Source organism: Sinocyclocheilus grahami, unplaced genomic scaffold (genome assembly GCF_001515645.1).
Source record: "Sinocyclocheilus grahami isolate Dianchi unplaced genomic scaffold, SAMN03320097.WGS_v1.1 scaffold254.1, whole genome shotgun sequence".
NCBI lineage: Eukaryota > Metazoa > Chordata > Actinopteri > Cypriniformes > Cyprinidae > Sinocyclocheilus > Sinocyclocheilus grahami.
Window position 1 is genome coordinate 372,881 of NW_015505433.1, and position 24,465 is coordinate 397,345.

The 24,465-nt window shown below is 37.9% G+C and overlaps 1 protein-coding gene across 1 annotated transcript in view; it reads left to right on the forward strand.

Moving 5' to 3' along the window:
* The window catches only part of itfg1 (integrin alpha FG-GAP repeat containing 1), a 136,381-nt gene that overhangs the window by 52,860 nt on the left and 59,056 nt on the right, over window positions 1–24,465 (forward strand). Inside the window, exons 9-10 of the mRNA XM_016290077.1 lie at window positions 6,642–6,736; window positions 21,278–21,432. Of these exons, the coding sequence (XP_016145563.1) occupies window positions 6,642–6,736; window positions 21,278–21,432 (250 nt within the window). The remainder of the gene's footprint in view (window positions 1–6,641; window positions 6,737–21,277; window positions 21,433–24,465) is intronic.

Genomic DNA, 24,465 nt, shown 5'->3' on the forward strand with positions numbered 1-24,465 from the left:
TTTTTATCCTATGATCAGAAAAGAGGAAACCAACAATAAAACAGGAGAAAGTACTAAATTATTACTATATTTCTATACTACTATACTATAAAACGCATGTGAACAGTAGCCTACTTTTTGATCTGTTCATCAGTAATATTCAGGAAATAATAGATATTGAATGGTTGTTTGAACTTATTTGCATGTCTTTTTTTTCTTTTTGTCCTCATTCCAAATGATCAGAAAAGAGGAAACCAACAATAAAACAGGAGAAAGTACTAAATTATTACTATATTACTATACTATATAGTAGTAAAACGCATGTGAACAGTATCCTACTTTTTGATCTGTTCATCAGTAATATTCAGGAAATAATAGATATTGCCCTGCCACCCCCATACTCGTTGGGCAAAGGGTCGAAATCATCACTCGGTTGTGCTTCGTGAACACTCGCGCCTTGCACGGCGGCACCACTGCGCTGCAAAGATGTACCGGGAGAAGCGCGGTTATTAGACGACCGATCGTCATTTCCAAAAGGAAAATATTCCCCTTCAGAGTCAGAATCGGCGAATAACATTTGCAACACATCCTCACGGTACAACTTTTATTAGCCATTTGGCGATTTTCTCTCACAAATCTCACATCTTACCCGCACGCTATGAACTGAACTGCTTCCGCATCAATGACACGAAAGCTCACTTGCTCTGCTATTTCCTCGAACACTTTGAATAGGAAGGTAACGTAATTTTGGTCTAGAATCGAAGTACTACATGTCTGCCATCTAGTGGTAGGGAATACAAATGAGATATTACACCATATTAGGAACTACAGTCTATTTGATTAAGTATGACGTCTTGTCGCAATTTTGCGACTTTGGCGCTAAGAGGGTTAATTTATCAGGATTTAGTTTCAATTTTAGTCTAGCGTTGTGTTCAATCTGACTCCAATTTCAAGCAATCGTTCATGACCCCTTTAAAGACTACTTGGAAATCAGAACATTATTATTCTATTGGCAGCACTGTTTTTGACACTAAGGAAAAAATAAACAAATATACGTGGTTTTGTGAAGAAAAATCTTTGGTGTTTACCTTTTGTCCTTGTGATGTACACTACCAAAAAGTTTGGGGTTAGTGTGTTTTTTTTTAAACAAAGTTAATACTTTTATATCAAAGTGACAGTAAAGATATTTGTGTTGTTACTTAACATTCGGTTTCAAATAAATGCTGTTTCTATTCATCAAAGGATCCTTAAAAATGTATCACAGAAATGTTTCAGCTTCAAATAAGCATATTAGAATGATTTCTGAAGGATCATGTGACACTAAAGACTAAGTAATGGAGTAATGGCTGCAGAAATTTTAGCTTTGCCATTACAGGAATAAATTGTGTTTTCAAATGTATTAAAATAGAAAATGGTTATTTTGCATTGTAATATTTCACAATATTATTGTTTTTGCTGTATTTTTGATCAAATAAATGCAGCCTTCGTTCAAAAACATACCGGCCCCAAAGTTTTGAACGGTAGCGTAAAATGGGGTAAAATTTGGTGTTGGAATTACTGTAATACGATTGAACTCATTTGAATGATGTGTTGCCATTGTGTCATTTTGCGTATAATATGTGAGTTCAATTTGACTTGAGCAAAGCAATAAATTATTTTTGTAGTGCAGTGACAGATGAGCACTTGGGTAATAAAGGTTGGACTGTGACATTCTCAGATACCCATCTGTCTTGTTCCCAGTTTGAAAAATGTATCTTTAAATTTAGTGATTAACAGCATCATTACTTTTTTAGTTAGTTAAAGTTGTAGACAGCATTATTATTGTTTTAGATTTTCCATTAAAAAAGATGTACAATAAAAGTGAATGGGATACGAAATACACTAAAATCCAGTTCAGAGGCTTGATCAGAACTGCAAGAGTCACACCCTCCAACACATGTACAGTGCAAAAGTTTTATAATTCATGAATGTGCACTGTCAGAATGTAGTCAGTCTTGACATTGACGTGTCATTATGAATGCACAACATATGTTAGACAGAACTCTCCATCTGCTCTATCAGGATGGTAATTGCTCTTTTCTTTTTTTTTACATGTGACAGCTAAATGCATTATTCATTAGCTGAATGATATTCAAGACTAGGGTACTGTCAGGAAGGTAGCGAATGGCAGAGATGTCCTCTTTTAACAATTTTTTTTTTTTTAATGTGATGTGGCATTTAATGGCCAGTCATCATGACATAAACATGTCTGTGTGTGTGTGCATGTGTGTGGGTCATAGAGGGCTTTTGCAGTGTTTTTCTACAGCTACTAGACATGTGCATGTGTACTGTACAGCAGGAAGCTGAAGTCATTAGTGGCAATAATCAACTGGTTCATACTCCTACCGTACACATACACATGCTTTGAATCTCACACAGACACACACACACAGTCACATTCAGTCTCTCCTTCTGCTAATGTACTGAGAGAAAAAGCTCTTAAAAATACAGAAAACAGAAGCCGTATAAACTCTTTATCTCAATAAAGGAAGGCAGCTCTTCTCTGATTGTTGGTGATAAGGGTATACTGTATGTATGTGAGGTTTTGCTTATATTGTATAGAACAAACGTCCCCAGCTTTAAGTCAGCTACATTCTGGGGATCAGCACAAAAAAAATTGGCTTATTAAAAAGGTGCAATAGGTGATTGTCTTCAGAAACATTTTTTGTAATGCTGGTTGAAAGTCTCTTCACATCCCGATAATAATCATTAAGTTAAGTGCTCTAAATGTATTTATGTATGTGACCCTGGACCACAAAACCAGTCATAAGGGTCAATTTTGTGAAATTGAGATTTATGCATAATCTGAAAGCTGAATAAATAAGCTTTCCATTGATTAATGGTTTGTTGGGATAGGACAATATTTGGCCGAGATACAACTATTTGAAAATCTGGAATCTGAGTGTGCAAAAAAATCTAAATACTGAGAAAATCACCTTTAAAGTTGTCCAAATTAAGTTCTTAGCAATGCATATTACAAATCAAAAATTACGTTTTGATATATTTACGGTAAAAAATTTACTAAATATCTTCATGGAACATGATCTTTACTAAATATCCTAATGACTTTTGGCATAAAAGAAAAATCGATAATTTTGACCCATACAATGATTTTTTCGGCTATTGCTAAAAATATACCCAAGCGACTTAACCCTTTAGGCGCCAGGGTTTTTTTGGAAAAATGCTGGATTTTGACATCAAGATTTCAAAAGCTTGTAGCTTGAAAGGGCTTAAAGATAGAGATCTAATGTAAATTAGAAAAATGTTGGGCATGACTGAAAGTTTATGTGGGGTGTAAATATTCTCATCTAATTTGCATAGTATGACGTCATCAGGGGGCGGCCCTCCTGAATGTCATAATATTCAGGAAATAATAGATATTGAATTGATGTTTGAACCTATTTGTTTTTTTTTGTCTTTTTATCCTCATTACAAATGATCAGAAAAGAGGAAACCAACAATAAAACAGGAGAAAGTACTAAATTATTACTATATTTCTATACTATATAGTAATAAAACGCATGTGAACAGTAGCCTACTTTTTGATCTGTTCATCAGTAATATTCAGGAAATAATAGATATTGAATGGTTGTTTGAACTTATGCTATTGCTAAAAATATACCCAAGCGACTTAAGACTGGTTTTGTGGTCCAGGGTCAGGCGTAGGACCAAGAAATTTTCGTCCAATCAAAATGTTGGGTCCGAACTTTATGATAGGCTTTACTACATGCCTGTCAACATATGTATTAGCATACCTCTGCGCACCCGGTTCGCGCAGACAGGATACGTCATCCGCGCGTTCACGTACGACGCTGTGCAGACAGAGCGAGAATGGCAGGCAAACATCAACAACCTGACCTTCCTTCCTTCCTTGCTATTGTAGTACTGTTACTAACTGTACTATCAATTTTCCTCACCGGTGAATGACACATGATGTATTGTAGTAATGTCGTCTCTAGTCGTGCGCGTTCATGTACGGGGGCGTGGCTTTGGACGGCGATTGCAGGGAGGGTGGGACATTCGCTTTCAGAGCTATCAGGCTAAAGTTAGCATTTTCCAAGATCTCCTACTGCACCTTTAACACACTAATTTCCATCTTCATTCAAACCGGAGGTTGCAAGGAGGTGTGAAAAAAAAATTGAGAGATGAAATTAGTATTTTGCTAAATGCTTTTTATGGCTACGAGAGGTAATTTGCTAACTTTAGACATTAATTTTATTTAACAATAAAAATAACTTATTTACTGAATGTCTTTATTACGGTTTCATTCTGTTCTCTAAATACTGGTCAGAATTATTGTTTTATTCCGTTTCTTGCAACATACAGTATTTCTGTTCAAGAATACTTTGTATTCACTGTCACTTTTAGCTTATTCACTGGGTTTTGTAAAGCAATATTCTCTGTAAAACTTAGGCCCAATCCCAATTCTACCCCTTAGCCCTTCCACTTTCGCCTACCCCTCCGTTTCACGCATTCACGTGAAGGGGTAGGGGTGTCTCGATTCTCTTTTGGTCGGAGGGGTAGGGGTAAGGGGAAGGGCCAGATAGCCCTTCAAACTAAGATTTTTCGGGACCACACTTCAAACTAAGGGGTATGATTTATCTCAGCATAAACCGGCTTCAGCGGCAACATGGCTGCCCGAGCGATCAAAAAGACACATAAATGTAAGCATTTTTGGCATTAATAAAGATTTTAACAAAAAGTAATCTTTTGTTTTGTTACATTCAATCGTGAGTTCATATTTACGGTCATGTTACTCAAAGAAATGTTTGCAAAAAATCGCTAAAGTTTGCTAACGTCATATCATTACAGACTGCACGATAGTGCCACAACATAGGCTATTTTCATGTCTGATCAGAGTCATAACCACCGTAGACATTGAGGAGGGCTAGTACCCCCATTAATTATAAATCGCTAAACCCTTTTCTGAAATATTGCCAATTCGAGAGTGTGTGTGTGTGTGTGTGTGTGTGTGCCTGTGCGGTTCTCTTTTTAGAGTGAGTTTACTTCAAAAACAGCGTTTTATCCTCTCGTCACTGGAAAATATAACGTAGCTATTCAGTATTTAAACCGTTATTAATAAAAGTCATGGGGCAGCGTTGACAAGTTTCTTTGCTCCTGGATGTGTGAGCTGTGCGATATCTGATGAGTGTGTGTCAGTAAGCAGCGCATTAATATAGAACGGTAATTAAAGGCTCTAATGCACACCAGTATAGGTGTGTGTATTGTAGGAGCTAGAAGACGTATGATGATGTGTGATGACATAATAGTGGTGTCTCAATTCTTAGGGGAATATTTTCACCCCTACCCCTTGACACTCTGTTTCAAGGGACAAAAGGAAGGGGTAGGCGGAGGGGTAGGGGAAGGGGTATAAAATAGAATCAGGTTTGGGCCTTAATCTTTCTTGCAGAGTATATATTGGTCTCTATACATAATATATATTAGGGCTGTTACAATATCAGGTTTTCACTATATGATTATCATGGTCAAAAGAATTCATAATAACAACGTTACTGTGTTATCTTTAAAGATTCTGAGGGAAAGAAAAAACAATATTATAATGGAGCTGTAACAACACAAGACCTTAGTTAGACCTTACCTTACACAAGACCTTAATGTAACATTTCCCATTTCAGGGCTGGCAAACTAAGTACAGCTTAATCCTACGATGGTGAACTTTGCAGGATGATGGAGAGAAAAGTGGGTGAACAGGTTGCTTGGTGTTATTATACCTTTTGTGCTTACTGCTGCTGATTGTTATTCCTGCAGACAGGGGTGTCTAACAGAATCCAAAAAAACTCCCACACTGGCAATAAGCTACACATTGCGTTGTTGTCTTCTTTTTTTTCAGTTTTTTGGCAGGTGGCAACCAGTGTTATACAGCCATCTACTATGTTAGACTGTCATCCAAAGGCGCTGGCTTATTTATGGTATTATCATACATGCAATATCTCCATGATATCAATATAAAAAAAATTTAAATGGTCAATACTGGTATATTGCAACATAACCAAATACATATATTCATATATCAATCCCATGACCTTGACATTGCCAGCATCGTGCTTTACAGAATCCAAAAGTGGAAAGTCCTCACCATGATAGAAATATAAACAAACTGTGTGTGTGTGTGTGTGTGTGTGTGTGTGTGTATGTGTGTTTTCGTGTAATTCTCTCTTTCTCCACAGGCTGCCGGTTTGATCTACGTGGCTATTTGGTGTGTGGTAGATGCTATGAATGTCAATGCATATGTTTCACACCACTGCTCTGCCTCCAGTTCTTCTCTTTTCACTATTCAGTCGAGTTGCTTTTTCTTTTCTTGTTTTAGTTTATTGATCTCATGATTTGTTAATATTTCATATTAATAGTAGGTACTTTGTCTCAAGCATGCAAGTGGTAAACATGAAGGAATAAAGACTCAGGCACAGGATTCTGACACCAGGACAAACTGCTGCGCACCAGGCTGCCACACACTTCATTACACATGCTCAAGGTCACATGATGTTATCTCCATATGCTGAATTCTGGAGCGTTACGAACCAAATGAAAAGATGCATTAGTATATCATAGACCTCATTTTACCTCCTCACTCACTCTCTTTCCCTCTTTCTGTTTTTCCTCAGACGGTGACGGCTCCCAGGACCACCTGTTGCCAGTCTGCATGGATGATGCGTGTGATAGAAGTGCAATTTACCTGGCCAAGCCTGGAGAGACAGAGGTACACGAGTCCTCTATTATTACTGTGTCACACTCTTCCATCCATTTGCATCTGCAGAGTCAGTGAGGACAGTGACAGGACTGTTTTAAACATTGTCACTGTCGCTTCTAAAACCAATGGATAGATTTAAGAGATGGATCAGTGGTGGGGCTCGGCATTCATACAGATTTCCTGATTTAATTTGACTCACAAGCTCTCAATTTGATTCAGATTGAAGATTTTTTTAATTAAATAAATTAATACTTTTACTAAGCAAGGATGCACATGATCAAAAGTGACAGTAAATACATTTATAGATTTCGGTTTCAAGTAAATGCTGTTCTTTAGAACTTTGTAGTCTTCATAAAAGAATCCTGAAAAAAATGTATTGCAGTTTCCACAAAAATATTAAGGAGCACAACTGTCTTCAATGTTGAAATAATAAGAAGTGTTTCTTGAGAATCAGATCAGCATATTAGAATGATCATGTGACACTGAAGACTGGAGTAATAAAATAAAATACAAGTTTTCAAATATACTAAAAGAAATACTAAAAAAAAGAAAAGTCATTTATGCATTTACAAACCCGATTCCAAAAAAGTTGGGACACTGTACAAATTGTGAATAAAAACAGAATGCAATGATGTGGAAGTTTCAAATTTCAATATTTTTATTCAGAATACAACATTCAGACTGATTCATACCTATAACTCATCTTGAAATATTAATGAAAAAGAACCGAATTCTAAGAGTCATTCATTGCCGTAATTGAGCAACACCGGACGCTCCATATGCTACTGATTCACTAAAAGTCATTCATTTGTGAATTGGACTACACTGGTTGCATTGTATATTTTGTTTTTGTTTTTTGATTAATCAGAAAAACAGTACTTTTGTCCAGCACTACATTTTAAATGGATGTATGGATTGTCTGCCATTGATTGATGGATTGATTGTTCTTCCAATCAATGGATCCCATAAGGGGCATTCAGGAAATCGTCTTGTATTCAAAGCATATATTATCCGCTGAATATATGAAGATTCAAATGATTATAATAGATTACAATAAAAGCCTATAATAATAGCGGCATGTAGTTATTTAGAGCTCATTGTGTGAACACCTGCTGTGGTCTGGCGCAGCTCATGCTCTTTGCTGAATGTCAGCTTCACAGTAGAAGGCAGTGGTTATCTCTCTGCCCTCAAACACACACACACACACACACACACAGTCCGCTTGTGACAGGCCTTGGGACCAGAGAGAAAGGGAACAACGATGGACGGAGACTAGGAGAGGGCAAGAATGTAAAGGGCGTTAAACACGTGTCCGCTTTTGTCCGCCTGCCACAGGCGCTAGTCTTCATCATCAGATATACTGAAAGGAATACAAAGTTTGACTCTCATTATATTCCCATCTGTCCATCACTTTGCTTCTGTCCATAAATGGTCTTTCTTTTCTTCTCCGTTTTCTCCCCTTCTATTCTTTTTAGAGTTCAGAAAACAACAAGCTACACTGGTTTGAAAGTGTTTATTCAATGCTGCCAAATAATGTACGAGACTGATATAGACATAGCAGCATGCATGGTGTATTGAAAAGAGAAGATAGAAGAAAACAAATACCTGACAAAAGGTAGAGAATAACAAAAGAAACGCTTGTGTTATAGTCAGAGAACGCAGTCTATGATTTAATTGGCCCAGGGATTTCTCTGTTTTTAGGCATGTTTGTGTGGACGGGGGTGTGTGTCTGCTAATCAAATACACTCTCTCTTACACACACATAGTCTGCTGAATAAACTCATTCTCTCTGTTTTCCTTTCCGGCTCATCTGCTTAATATTGACAGTGTAAACACATGTAACATCACACTCATTAGAGTGATTAGGGACAGTGATTGTCATCACCCTCGTACACACACACTTTTGGATGGCTGTATAAATGGACACTTTAAAGTCACTTCTGTTTTAATAAAAGGTGGTGTGTGTAGGTTTTTGAATTTTAAAATTAAAATATTATCTTTATTTAATGATGGGTTCACTATAATTAATCCAGGTTGATTTCTGGGCCAGGTTGATATTTCTGTTCGCTTGAGTGGTCCAAAGGTGGCTTTTTTTCTTAGCCAATGATGTGAGTGTGGGGCGGGACTGCCTGTGAAATGGAAGAGAGAGAGTTGACCCGTTTGAAATTTATTTTGTTGTTCCATTTGGTAATAACAGTGGCGCAGAAATTACCAACGGCAGCTTTTATAGTCACCATGAAATCAAAACTGGCAGTTCTTATTTGTTTATGGAATATTGCTGAGTGTATCATAAATTATATTTTTCTCATTGATATCATAATAGGTGAAGAAAGACAATCTCTATTTCATGCTGACTTAAAATGTATCTTTTGGTCCACCCCCCTTTGGTTACTGTTGCTAACTCAGACAAGCTTTACCGAATGTCTTATAGGAATGAACTGGAGATTTCAGTAATAGAGATTTCAGATTTTCAGTAAGAGATTTTCATAAAATGGTAAAAATTGAATGGATATATCAAGATTTTTGTCATCTGTTACTTTAAATGCTCAAGCTCTTCATAGTCTGGTGGATTCTGATTGGCTGCCAATGTTCTATTCATTCATCAGCTGGAAAAAAACAGTATTGAAAGTGATTCCAATGATATTATTCCTCTGTATTGTTATAGTTATACAGCAGCTGTGGTGTGGACTTCACTACTCTCGTAGCATTTGAATGATTATTAAAACTTTAGGGTTACAGTTATATTTATAGTTAATGTTCTTGGTGTGAATGGCCTTTAGCCTAATATTTACCTTAAAATACTGTTTGCATTATTAGAAGTTTTTTTTTTGCCCATTTTACCTGTGAAAAGGTCTCATTAGCATGTTTTTTAAGTTTACTTCTAGCTCTATAGAGCTGTTTTTCAGTCATTTTTGTCCTCAAAAGTGAAGCTATTTCAGAAACACCCAAATTGTATTTCATAACAAATCATTATGACAATCAGACATCTATTTCCCGATGGTTGCATTTTGTTTAAACCTGTACGCTTTTATCCTTCCCAAGATTTAAATGATTGCCTGGATTTTAGACATGGATTTTAGATGGGCTCTGAAAGAATATGAGAAAGGAAGGACTTTGGGATCACCACAGAATTAAACTATCACTTAAGCTGCAATGCAGCAAAGCGGCATCCATAAAAAATGGTGCGAGAAAGAAAGAGAGATGGGGAGAAAATGATGGAGAGCAAAGCAGTAGATTGTCTGAGGTGGTGGAAGTGAGTGTCTGTGTACGTGTGTATTGAATTTCAACAGAGTCGTGAGGAAGTGAACAGGGGTAGGAGGGAGGGATGGACGCCTTCATAGGCTGAGCTGCTCTCTGTCTCTCAGTCCGGGATGTCTCGCACTTATTCATTTAATTTTCATGTACTCCTCAATAGCAACTTTGTTTCCAGCTTGGCAGCATCAGCTGAGTGTGGCAGGCCATGTATTTCACTCTTCTTTTTTTTTCTCTCAGAGGAGTATAAATAATATTTACACTCACTCTCATAGCTCACACTCCGAATTCTGCCTGTGCTGTGTGCGTTTGTGTGTGTGTCTCTGTCTGGATATTTGCTTGTCTCATTGACTATGTATCTCGTGAGTCTGAAATCACCTAAAGCGTCAGTCTCTGAGCAGTTTGTTTAACGGTATTGATCAGTGTAAATGTGGATGTGGCTTTGTATCTGACTGATTCTAAATTATCTGAAGTAAGTGTCCTGTGGGCAAAGCTACAAAGGGCTACATTTCCCAGACATCCGTGTAGAGACATCTCCTGAGGAGGTTAGATTGGCCATTATCTGCTAAACCCATACAGGGTGCTGAGGCCTTCATTTAGTCTCTCTCTCAGGCAGCTGGGGAATCTGTCAGCACTCATGCCGTCCCGCTCCCCTCGTGTCACAGCACCACCTGTTCAGCTTGTATGCTGCCACTCACGAGTTGTTAGTCAACCCACACATAATTTGAATAATTTTTAACAGTATCTAAACTGTTTAAGGGGGAATGTGTGCAGATTTGAACATGGTAAAATGTGCTTATGGAAGCTGAGAGGGCTGCGCACTTATTGGCAGCTGAAAGCGTTATCAGAAATGAGCCAAAATAGAAATTTTATCTGATAAGCAGTTCCTCCTAGAAACACAGCGATCAGAACTCAACAGAAAACGCCATTGATTTGTGCATTCTTGTCATTTGCGAAGTTTTAAACATCCCCTATGGTTACTAGGCAGTTGGTAAAGTGTTGAGAATGTTTTCTAGGGCTTTGTGTGTTTGTGCTGCAGAGTTTAAGGTACAACTGTGGTTAATGGTGCATTGTGCTACATGAAGAAGCTGCAATATGCATGCACTGCAGTGTCTGATAGATCTGGATTTTAACCTTTGGCTATTTTTTGAGAAATGCTAGTTCGGTCCTTCCTGTTTAATGTCATCTGAAATCATTCTGAAGAAATCCTCAGAGCTTTCCTCTGAGGGCACTGCGCAGCCCGAGTCTTTAGCTCTTTCCTTAAGTGACTCCTGCTAATGTTCTCTGCTTTAACATTCACAACCGCTTGTCTGTCAATGGACAACTTTTGTCATCCATTTTGTCTGTTTAGTCAGTGAATGGGGTCTTTTCGATAAGCTGATCTGGCACCACTGCAGTACGATGTAGCACCTATTTTAGTTTATCAAACCTCATATGCCTCTGAAAGACATTTATGCAGTGGCCTGTACAGATTAGGGGTCAAACGATTACCATTGTTATAAATAGGGATGCACGATATATCGGCCACCATATCGGTATCGGCCCATATCGGCTCATTTTTTCTGTTATCGGTATCGGCCTGATAAGAAAATTTGGCCGATATCTTAAAGCCGATAAATAATGCATTATTTCCTTCAGAGACACTTCAGATGCGCGCTGTTCGTTTGCAGCCTTTTGTGCAATTGTACATTGTAATATTGTGTTTATTTGATGTATATCTGATTTATCTCATATAGAATGCGTTTGGTTAAGTTAAAAGAGCACTTCAGTTTACCGGTGATCATCTTTAGCTCAGCACACGCAGCCCAAACAGCAGTGCACAACATTAATAACTATGATTGGGAATGTCATGTATATAACATTCTAATGAGAACATTATTATAATAAAACGTTGTGAATTCTTTGGGTTTAGTTGCCGTGTTTCAGCGCGTTGTTATGGGAAGAGCGCATCCACAACAGGATCACACATTCTGACTATAGCATGCAATAACTGCGTCATTTGTCATTTCATATATAAGTTGTAATATTATGTTTATGTTGTATTAATATTAATCTCAGGATGCATTTCCTTGAGTTAAATAAGCTGCCAGCAAAACGCTTCAGTTTACCGTGTTCATTCAGCTCTTCAGCTTCAGCTTGAGCTGCAGCTCAATGGCTGCTATTTAAAACAGTGGTATTAATTTGTTACTTTTTCAAAATCATTGATATATTATTAATAACAACAACCACTTGTATTTTTCTCTTATTATTTTCATCAACAATATGGTTTAGTAATTAAAATCATTTAATTATTGTCCGTGCAGAGGCTATTCTGTTTTATTGATCTGTGGCGCATTCATTTTGATTCTTTACATGTGTAATGATGTCCAGTGACTTGTTTGCATTATTTATGCATTATTTTATTTATTTGTAAGACTTTTTTTATGACTAAATTTGGTAATGGGAGAGTAAAAATATTTTTAAAACGTACACCGTTCAAACTAGGCTGCTTATGTTGAAGTGTTTGGGATGTGGCTTTTAATGATGAGACCTTTTTTGTAATCAGGCTCTCAAAAAGTATATAACAATTTGGATATAGATTTATCGGCCAACATATCGGTTATCGGCTTTCAAAAATAAAGAATTATCGGTTATCGGTATCGGCCAAAATTTTCATATCGGTGCATCCCTAGTTATAAACAAACTATATGGTTCACCTCCCACATCTCATGTCTAACGATGCCTCTGAAAATATCTTTCTTTGTTAAGAGTGATTATAATAATTCTCTGTTTTGACAGTTTGTCCTGCAGTAATGGCATTTCTCTTGAATCCTCAGTTATTCGTAATTTGTGTTACTTATCTCTGAAGAATTTCCTATAAAGTGTAGCGAATCAGTTCAAAGGGGAAATATGAATAATTAATCATAACTAGTTATAATTAATTATAAATATTTAGATCCGCTGTAAGCATTCATTTGACCTCTCAGTGTCAACTGTCTGTTAATTCTAAGAACGTTAATTTCCTGGTTAAGGAAAATAACTTTCTTACTGTACAATACTACTCGGAGAATGTAGCAAAAATCTGCATGATTAGGGACTCCAGTTATGAGCAAACAATGAACAACGTCAGATGTGATACAAGTAAGACTTTATTAACTACATAAACACTTAAACTAGTCTAACATACACACACACACACACACATACAGGTGGTATAGGAAAAGGGTTAAAGCTTAGGCAGTAGAAAGAAGAGAAATAAAAACATGAAGCTATGGTACCATTTGATATTCAGCAGATCTACAGATCTACATCAGTTTCTTAGTTCAAACACACCTTTGTAAAAGGTGCAAATGATACTTAATGTATCAATTAATAAGACTTGATAAGTTTGATAATTGCATGTCTCGCCTGTTTGAAAGAGAGTCCTGATGCTCTTTGGGGCTCCAGTAGGTTGGCTGAAGTTAGGTGATGAGGAAGAACCATTTTGAGTCAGAGGATCTTGGTGAATGGAAAGTCAAGGCCGAAGCCTGGCGCGAACTTAGGGTGTCCTTATGAGCGTTCTAGCTCACATCCTCATCTTCTCAGAATCTAACAGAACCGCAGACTGAAGGCGGGTCACTGATGTGAGGCCTTTAAGGTCTGACAAGCTTCACGCCTCTCAAGATGGGCTTGTCCAATGAGAAAGGCTGAAATTCCAAGCAGGAGGTTGGAAATACTGGGGAGTTTTATGACTCTTTGTCTCTTTGAAAGATTCTTAGAACATTAATATGTTGCATAGGTATCAGCATGTAATATGTACTCTCAATTAGATCATCCGAAGATAAATTCATAGAGACCAAACATGATATAGGTTAGGTTATATTAACTAGTGGTCTATCATAACATGCATAACACAGCATACACTACAACAGACAATATACAAGAACAGTAATGGTATACACAATAACCTGAAGGATATGCATGTTCATTCAAAGAAAGGTTTTCCTATGAATTAATTAGAGAACAGTCCATTTCTCTGGGCATTATGTGTCTTTCCTATGAGGAAAATGAGTGAATTGCTCTGCCCGCATTCCTTTGGGCAATAAAACCAGTGATATCAGCATTGGTTGCCATGGATCCAGAGGCCTGATCTGCCTTTCTGAGGTGTTAGAGATGCATTTCGGGGGAAGGGTCCATAGACCCCCATAATTGGCCTTTAGGTTAGGTGAGGGGGGCGTTAGATATTATTTGTTAAATATAAGAAAAAGTTGTGTGTCTGATTGGTCCAAATGCTACAAAAGAGTGAAAACATCATCGGTACTAATGATTTCTCACTGGAGCAGTACTAGAACTGTTGAGATGAATATTGAATATGTATCTCTCTTGTTTTTAAGCATTACTCTAAGCAGTGTGATATACAGTAATGTCTGTTGCCAGTGTTACAATAATTGTTACAAAAATTTGATTTATTTATTTGTATGTTCAATTAAATATCACAAAACTTCACAATGTTTATATATTTTTATCTTTAAGCACATGGCTTAATGCTTTTAAACGGTGAAAGGTCTTTATTTTAAAAATATAGGCAATTTAATCAATATTAATATTAATAATATACAGTGGGTACGGAAAGTATTCAGACCCCCTTAAATTTTTCACTCTGTTATATTGCAGCCATTTGCTAAAATCATTTAAGTTAATTTTTTTTCTCATTAATTTACCCCTAAGTATGATTACAATACATTTATTTACACTTTCATGCAAGTTAACTGACCATCGCTATAGTAATCCTGTGTCAACCTGTCACCACACTGCAAGCTGCCATTGCAACACTAGCTAGATCGCTCCCACAAGTATCATCAACAAAGCTTTTTCCACTACAAGATATGTATACTATACTATGTATGTATGCTCTCATGAAGTGTCAAAATGGTGCTAAATGCACTTTTTCACCCACCAACCCCCACCCCCAACCTGCCAGATCCACCACCAGTCCTTGCTACGGCTCTCATTATTTACAAATTAATCACTGCCTGCAGGTGACCTTCAGTTCTAGGCACTCTCGCAGGTGCACGTGTTTAGTCTTTTCTCTTCAGACATAAACACTGCATACTATAATAACAGCCTGTACCTTTCCCACCTTTCCTGCCATCAACACCTCTGATCTGACATGCCTGTCTCCTGATTCTTGTACCACATTTTATTACAAATTGTACTTCTCGCCTCTAGGGAGGCTAATGAAGAGGCCGTCTGTTGGAGATTCTGTTTCACTCGCAGGGAGGAATGGCATGCATTCTTCGTAATGCGACGAGCGATGAAGCTTTCTTTCTTCCTTTTTTTCTCCTGGAGAATCATAAAGATGGCAGTTCATTAGACATCGCACTTTCATATCATCTGTCAGTGGCACCTATTGATGTAATGGCACCTCGTCTGGTGTCTTCCTGCCGGCGAGTGCTGATTTTAATTTCTTGGCCTAATGGAGCTTCGCAGCTGGGATGTAGGAGTGGTGGAAAGCGTAGCTCGACTAAAACAGGGGCTTTTTGCACTTTAGTGTAAACAGCCACAGGGATGGAGTCTTGGCAATGCAAACGTGATGATGTCTCCCCGACTGATATGAGGGAGAGAGGAAAATAGGCCATTTGTATTCTGTGCACAGCGTCTGCTCTATCGAAGATACCCCATTACTTTTGCTAAGGAAAGGCTATCATGGCTTTCTGCATTAAAGAGATCATTCTCTCCCTCTTCCCCTCTCCGTCACTTTGGCAACAATGATATAGTCTAATTCGCTGACATTGCAGCTGTTCGGTCGCATGGTGTTTGCTGGGCTCATGCCGTCATTTACATAAATGAGACACTTCAAATGATGTAAGTGGCTCATAACATGACAAACTGTCATGTGTGTCGTGAACAAGTAGAGCAATAACCTATAAAACTGAAGTAATCGCTGGTGCTGAGGTATCCCATCATCCTTAGTGTCTAGACGCTCAGTGCGTTCCGGTGGCATTAATGCAGGTCTCTCCCAGCTGTGTTCAGCCAATAAACATCTTAAAGCAGGAAGCCAAATTATAAATTAGCATGTTTTCTGTGGTAGTTGGTTAATTACAGTGTCTCATTATCCTGGATGACACTGATTAGCTTCCGACTCATTTCTGTTTGATTGGACTTAAGGTGTGTGTGTGTGTGTGTGTGTGTGTGTGTGTGTGTGTGTGTGTGTGTGTGTGTGTGTGTGAGCGTGTCTGTGTGCTCCAGTTTGGGTTGATTGGGTTAATCAGTAGAGCAGCTGATAGCTGGATGGAAGTCTAATTCTAGCAGTTACCTCTCTCTTCAGCAACAGGCCCGTCCTACCACACATTCACCACAAATTACCTGTTCCCTCTCTTTGTTCTCAGCTCCAGGCTTTCTAATCGCTCCTCTCATCCATCACACACACTCTGAGATGCCAGTTGTAGTTTTAGACATGCAAAAGTGTCTTTTTTGCAGAAGTGGCATGCCACATGTTCACCTGGTCAGCCTCAATGAACTGTCAGGTTGACGTTCACCACAAACAGGATGATAAATGTACAGAGTCTTTGTTCTCACATCCTTTTAAACAATGAGCAGAGTACACAGGCTCTCTAAAGGCACCTGCCAGAGGAGTAGCCCAAATCCTCCCTGACCTGTCAGAGTGTCCAGGTCGGTGTAAAGCAGATGGTGGGAAATACTCTCTCGGTTGTATGGTGGCTTAAAGTATAATCTGTTTGCTAGTTTTGAATTATTGACTTAAAACCTGTTCGCATTTCTCCAAAGGCTGCTGATAAGCAGGACATTTTGCCAGTCACATCCCATCGGGCTTATTTCTGCATCAATTCTGCATGGTGCCTTTAACATTCCTCCCTGTGTGACCCTGCCGGCCTACTCCACTCCTCTGTCAGCATTAGAGTTGAGGGATGCCGGCGCATGTAGCATCTAGGCTGTTTGTGCAATGGTACAGGTCGACACTGCCAGGCTGGTTTGCCGCCAACCGTCTTCATTGGCCAGCAGCTAATGCTGCCAACACCTATTCTCAACGGCAGCTGGTTTGGGTTATTTTTAAACTTTTGAAGGATGTTTTCAATGTAGATCAAAACTGCTCATATTCAGACTTACTGTCTACATGCCAAGTTTGGCACATGCAAGCAGTTCTTGCTTTCATTGTAAAGCAGGACATGTCTCACCATCTAATGCTCAATACCTTTGCTGGCTCAATCATGTCTTAGTCTTTCGTGTTTGCTGTTTTTCTCTCTTGCTTTTCCTTAACCTTCTAAAGGCCTGTTCATTCCACAAAAACAGTTTGCTGTAAAAATTCGCTGTGATAAACATTTTGAATGAACGGCTGCTAATGTGTCTGTTCAGACCAACACAAACATTTGCATGATGTCAATGCAACTGATTCTTTTACGGAGAGGTGTTGTAATCTCTTTACCTTCAGACTGCAAATGAAGCTGGCTAACCAATAAGATTCACATGTACAGAGACACTGCTGTTACATAAAACTGTGACTTGGAGGCACTCACGGACGGACTATTTTGCAGCTCTGCTGTCTCTGTATTTTTGTATTTGGTGTTATTTGATAAACGGTACCAAAAAAATACAAAAATCTGAATGGCTTTTGAAAACCTGTGTATACTGTAAATACTTAATTTCCTCTCCATGACAAGTGGGGTTCTGAATTGGAAAACTGTGCAGTGCTTTGCATACCTTTGAAAACGGGGTATTTCTGGTTTTCTATAAGTGCCACCTGCTGTCAGAGACAGTTCATTCTTAAATTTAAAGGTTTGAAAACACTCATTGTCAGAATGGTAATGATCTCAAACATGCATAAGTTTGACTATAGCTATCAGCTAGAAGGAGTTGAGTAGACCCATTCTGTGTTCACCAAAATGTCAGCCCGCAGCCTTGTGATTTCCATCTACCCTCCCTAATAAATCAATAAGACTTAGCATTAACCGGCAGTCAGCACTGATATAAGTTAATATACACAAGCAGACACGGAGTGATGGAAGCCGATTGTAGATGGCCACAAGGGCAATGACTGTTTGCATAATAATTTCTATGTTGAATGAAAAGAGTCTTCAATTCAGAGTAATTCAGCTGTGAGTTAAGGCCACTCTGTGTGAGTGGCTTCTTGAGAGAAAGCGATGTTTTTGTATGTGAAGCATTACTAGTTCTTAATAGCAGAATAGGTGTAAAGGACTCTTGGATAGCTCACACACACAGGAACAGAACCCAATGTGTGCATGCATTATATAGTGTCTCAACACGTACCAGCATGTACACCCACTCAGAGTCTTTCATAAGGATCATTTGTTTTATTTCAGCATTGAGGTTCTCAACAATAATGGCCCTAGTTTAGAAAGGGTTTGCCAAGCATGTTCATAAGCTGTCATAACATCTCATAACCTGTTTTAACAGCCCATCAGTCAGAACTGCTTGCTTAGGACCTGTGGTGGGGGTTGAGGTCTGGCTCAGCAGTACTATAGGAGGGAAGTGTGCCAGGAGCTTAAGAACCATTAAACGTTCATTAATTTGAGAGAATGAAAGAACGAAAGAAAGCAAGAAAAAAAAACAGGAGAGAGAGGGGAAAATGAGAATAAACATAGGTCAGTGAACTGAAGATGTGTCTTTCTTGGTTGTCATTCATTCAGCTCATCATAGAATATCTGGCAGAATGAGTTCATTTATAACTAGACCTTGTTTCTCATAATTTGAAGATGTTTTCATCGTTGACAATCATGAAAATTCTCCAGGATGGTTGTGTGAGTTGCCTCTCCACGCTCTACCACAATCCCTATATGGGATTTGATTCTAACAAACCTTAGATTTTCCTTACAGAAGCAATTATGTTTCTAGCTCTGAAGGTTAGCTATTGTTATATCTCTATATATCTCATTACTCATCATATCACTGAGTTGGGTTTGCTGAAAGTGACCAGTAACTTATTACTAGTGGTTGACACAGGGACAAACGTTGTATTAATGCTCTGTCTTACCGCTGCCTTTGATAAAATAGACCATGGTATCCCTCTTTCTCTTCTGGAACATTGGGTCTGCATAGCCTTAGCAAGGGCATAGCCTTACAGTGGTTTAGTTCTTTTCTTAAATATAAGAACTTTTTCAGTAGTTTTGAGCAAGTTCTCCTCATCCTTACCCCCTATTGTTAGTGGGGGTCCTCAGGGGTCTATATTGAGTCCGCTTTTTTAATCTTTCTCTTGGAAGTATTATTGGGCAACATAATATTACTTTTTACTTCTTTGCTGATGAAACTCAGCTATATTTGCCTTGGAAAACTGGTGACTCTATCCAGCCTTCTCTGGACTGCTTAAAGGACAGTCTTGGTTATCAAATAACTGTCTCCAGCTCAATAATGACAAAACTGAAATAATTATTTTGGTCCCCTGAAAACGAGATGTTGCCTGGTTAATGAGCTTGGTAATCATTTTCCTTCAATTTTGCTCGAGGTATGAAATTTGGGGGTCAATAATTTTTGTTTTATCAGGATTTGGAGAAAGTTATTCATGGTTTTATTTCCTCACGATTATTGTAATTCTGTCTATCTTGTTGATGCTCAATCTTCAGATGGTCCAGAATGCTGCTGCAAGGCTGTTAACATCAGCCAAAAAAATGCAATTATATCACTCCAATTTGAATCCCCTTTATAGGCTTCCTGTTTATTTTAGGATGTTGATTTAAGATGTTTGTTTTTAAAGCCCTTAATGATCAAGACCCATCGTACATTAAAGATCTTATCCTCCCTTACTCATCTAGCAGATCTTTAAGATCTTCTGATAAAGCACTTTAGCATGTCCCACAATCTTATCTAAAATTATAGGCTGACACAGGTTTTTTGGTCGCTGGCCCTAGCCTATGGAAGCAGCTACCTTGCACCTTCAAAGTTAGTAATTGTTTTATCTCTACTCTAATGGCTTAAAGGTTAGTTACAGTGATATGTCTCTAATGTTTAAAGGTTAGTTATTGTAATGTCTCTAACTGTTTGACAGTTAGTATTGTTACATCTACACTACATTAAAAGTTAGTTATTTTTATGTATTTGGCAGTCAGTACTAGCAGTTTTAAGGTTAGTAATGTTCTCCAGTTTTTTGAATGTTTATGTTTCTGATGGTATATAGGTTAGTTATCATATCTTTAATTGTTTGTCTATTGTGATGATTTCATCTGTTTGTATGTTTTGTTTTTGTTATGTCATTAACTGTATGAACTGCATATCAAATATTTTAAACCATTTTAACAGAAATAGTCCTAGATAATCTGTCAAACGCTTAGTGGGAAATGGTTCTGCAATGTAAACAAACATTGCAGGACTCTCACCTTTACACATAATGAGGCGGCTTGGCCTACAGTGCCCACCATGACTCACAAGCTTGACTTCTGTTTTCGATGGAGAGGAGACTAACATCAGTTAGTTCTTGCTTTAGAGCTATTAGCATTAATAGCTTTAGACATATTATTTTGTACAAATGCAAAAGAGTTTGTTCAAATATTGTACACACACTCTCTTTTTGCGTGATCCACCTTCAGCATTGCTGATTCTGGTTGTGTCCGAGGGCCAGGAGAAAATCTTATTAGCAGCCCTTACAGAACGCTCTGCCTTCTTTCTCCTGCATTCTCTATTTCTCACTTGTGCCCATCTCCCCCTCCCTACATATCTCTAGCAATCTCTCTCTCTGTCCCTCTTGTCTGTGTGCCTCTATCCATATGGATGCAAACATGCAGAGATGCACCTGGCTCTCTGTTTTACATTCATGAGTGAGTAAAGCCTGTAGCATCTGCACTTGTGCCTCCCCCACATGCGTGCAAATGAACAACCCAGAGAGTAAGAGGACCATAATGCCACACTTGCCTGGTGTGCTGCTTTGCTGTGGCTACTTTCAGTCCACAAATAGTTTTTGGCGAGGTTGTTCACATGACCTGTTAAATGTGACGCACCTAAACTGACGCAATTGCATAAAACATCCCTACCCTGACAAATTCATCATAACATCAACACATTTTATCATTTAATGTTATATTTTGCTACTTTAAAAAATCAGAAGAACTTCAGACTTCAAGTCTTATGCATTAGCATTAACTTTGTTCAAAGTGTCACAATATTTCACGTCTAATGTGCAGTAACATATATTTTAAACAAATTTAAATTAGTACTTTCTGCATTATACTTAATATAGCGATTCATGTCAAGGGCCACATTGAACTGTGGTGTGAATATAGTTAACTTTTATAGAACTATATTGCTTTTCTTTTAGTTTAAGCAGTGATCTCTTATAATAAATGCCAGCTCATGTAACGGAATTGTCTTTCTTTGCAGCTCCAGTGGGTGCCGTTGCTGACAGACTTCAGGAGGAAGGATTCTGTGTGGGGATTTGTGCCCTCTTCAAACATTCCCATCACCCTGCACTTAGGAGACTACAACCTGGATGGCTTTCCCGATGCCCTCGTCATCCTCCGTAACACCAGTGCTAGGTAAGTCGGCATCAGTGCTGGGTAGCCAAAATCTGTACTCAAGTACAATATCAATAATTACGCAAGTAGGAGCAAAAGTAATGATACAACTGATTATTTTCACAAGAGGAAGAGAGCATCCAATGAAATTACTGCTCAAATAATGAGTACTGTTTACATAGGATCTGATCAAATTTCAGTATAAAGCATTGGTGATGATAATGGTGAAAAAAAGTATATGGAGACATTATGAAACTATGAACATGTTTCACATGTTTCATATCTCACTAAAACACTAGATTTGCACATCATCTTGAGATAGATGTACCAGAGGGCTATACCAATCTAAACAGTAAAATACTTTACTTGAATAGAGGACCTACTCTTAAGAAGTGTTTTTTTTCTTCACACAAGTTACTTAAAGAAATTTGTCAGAGTACTTGTAGAGCATTAAGATCCGCCTCTCGAAGGCAGTGACTTCTGTGTTAAAAAGTGAATTGCTAAATCAGTCTCTTTTCAGCAAGATTTATAGCAAGACTTTTTTTTTTATCAATATTGAATCGTAGAGAAAGAACCTGTTTTTTCTTTTAAAAGAAAAACTCTCAGCACCATATAACTGTTACATTTTTAAACCAAGCAAGTAGTGCTTAAACATTTTTGCAAACATACAAGTATTTTCTTCCTAAGAAACAAACCAGGGCTAAAACCCAACCTTTATTACTTTTCATTTTATCTAAATAAGATGTTTTTGATAACACAGTAGCTGTTTTTCAAAGCACTGCATCACTTTTTCCTTCTCTTTTTTTCTCCTCGAAAGAATTTAAAGGTCAAGTTGATGGATTTCTTGGATGATCCTGATAAAGCAAGAATTTGGGGAACTTTCTACACTTTTGGGGCATTTTAATTTTTCATCTCCACTTATTATATTTCTACATGATCTTATTCCACCTTCTATCTGACCATGCTGCATTCATGTTGAATATTAATTTGCTTATGGTTGTGACATCAATTTCTGAATTACCAGTTTTTGCAGCTTTCTGTAAATGGACTGTGGAGATAATTTGCATGCATTAGAGTATGTCTGTCATGCATCAAACATAAAAAAAAAGGATTTGGTTTTCCATGATATTTTCCCATTGAATAGCTTAAAATTGCATTTTTACATCATACATCACACTGCATTCACTCTTATGTTAACAGTGAATAAATGGCAGGGTAAAGGTTGGCTGAGTGTTAGCTAAGTGTTGCCATCAACAAAAGTGATAGAGCAGGTGCCTGTGAAGCACCAGAAGCTTGTCGCCCGTCTTCGATCTGGCCTGACCTGAGTGAGGACAGGCAGGCCTGAAAGAACAGCAGGAAGAGCACGGATGGATTAACAGCCCTCTGATTGAGATAAGATACTGGCCTCCAGGTGACTATGAGAGATGCTCCAGATGCTTTTTGAAAACAAAGACAACTTCACATCGTCTTGAAGGGCAGGAGATTTGTGTCCGGACTCAGAGAATCACACGAGTCGGTTTAGCCACACACACAGAATCCTAGAAAACGCTTTTCTTTTTTATGATCTGCTTATTTTTGGTCTTTAGTCTATGCTCTTCATGCTTAATACATTAGGTTGACCTAATCTTTAAGTCAGTAGAGGCTTAACCTTCCACTCGTGTCATAAGGCTTTAGTGTTGCTGTAGTCTCCTCTAATCACCCCACAGCCAATCTCATCATCAGCACTTCCATAAGTAATCAGGCAACATGCATCCAGAGACCTCAGAGATGCAGCAGAGTGTGTTCAATCGGCCTATTGTCATTACCATGGCCTCTAATGGCTAAGATGCCAAGGAGAGTGATTTGGTTCTCATCAGCCAGGAGCTGGATTTTAAAACTTCCTTTCCTCACAGATGGCCACTTTCTTATCTGACACTAATCTGAACCTTCTCGTTAAAGACCACAGCATCTTTATATGAATCTTTGGTCTTGTTGTGGTTTACCTCACTTTCTGCAATGATATCATTGAGGACACACTTGGTTGCCTTTTTTCATTTAGTTCCCCCATTTCTTTTTTCACACTCTTGGTGGAATCACTTTAAGTGTCTTGCTCCTTCAGCTTTTGCTATTCAATCGAATAAAGCTTATTCCATAAATTTAATTCCATTTTTTTACCGATTGAATGTGTATTTGAATTTTGTTCAGAGACCAGATCAATATCTTTGAATAAAATAAAAAAGGCAGCATTTAGTGAACAAATATTTTTTATGTTGAATATAGGGGGCTAGTGGTTGTCTAAAGGGGGATGCGTTCATAAGTTCGTGAATTCAGAGGAAGCATGCTGATATGTGACGGATTTAGATGAGTAATGTTGTGCCAGTTTCTTTCATTCTTTTTTTTTTCTCCCCCAAACCCTTTAAACGGCCTCCAGCCCATTTTGTGAGCAAAGGTTGTCATGGTTTCTGAGGTGATAGAGTGTGTTGGAGTTGGTGAGTGTGTTTTTTTGTTTTTTTTTGAGCGAGCGAGTGAGTGAGTGGGTGGGTGATAGAGTATACCCAACCAGCTAGATACATTTTCAAAGTCAAAACCATTTAAAATTGAAATGAGAGCTTCACGCTTGTTTTTAAATGAGGCATACATAGTCTTCAGCAGATATGGCTAGTGTAACGATTTATACTGATCTGAATGTTTTGGGACCATCAGTTGATTAAAACGTGTTTGTATAAAATTGATGCTATTTTTATCTTCTGTTGTGCTCTCTCTTACCAATTTGAAAGTTTCCAATTCAGTCTGAAATTTTAGATTTTAAATCATAATCATGTGCCGGGGTGGAAAGGAAATTTTAGCAGTTGTTACATTTATAAATCATAAGTCTTAATTTTGAAAGTTGCAGGTTTTTTTCATCGTTTACTCACCCTCATGTTGTTCCAAACTTTTTCTTCTGTGGAACAAAAAGGATATATTTTAAAGAATTGTTTTTGTCTGTAAAATTGAAGTCCGTGGAACACATTGACTATCACTGTATGAATTTTTTTTTTTTTTTTTTTTTTTTTTTTTTTTTTTTTTTAAATACCA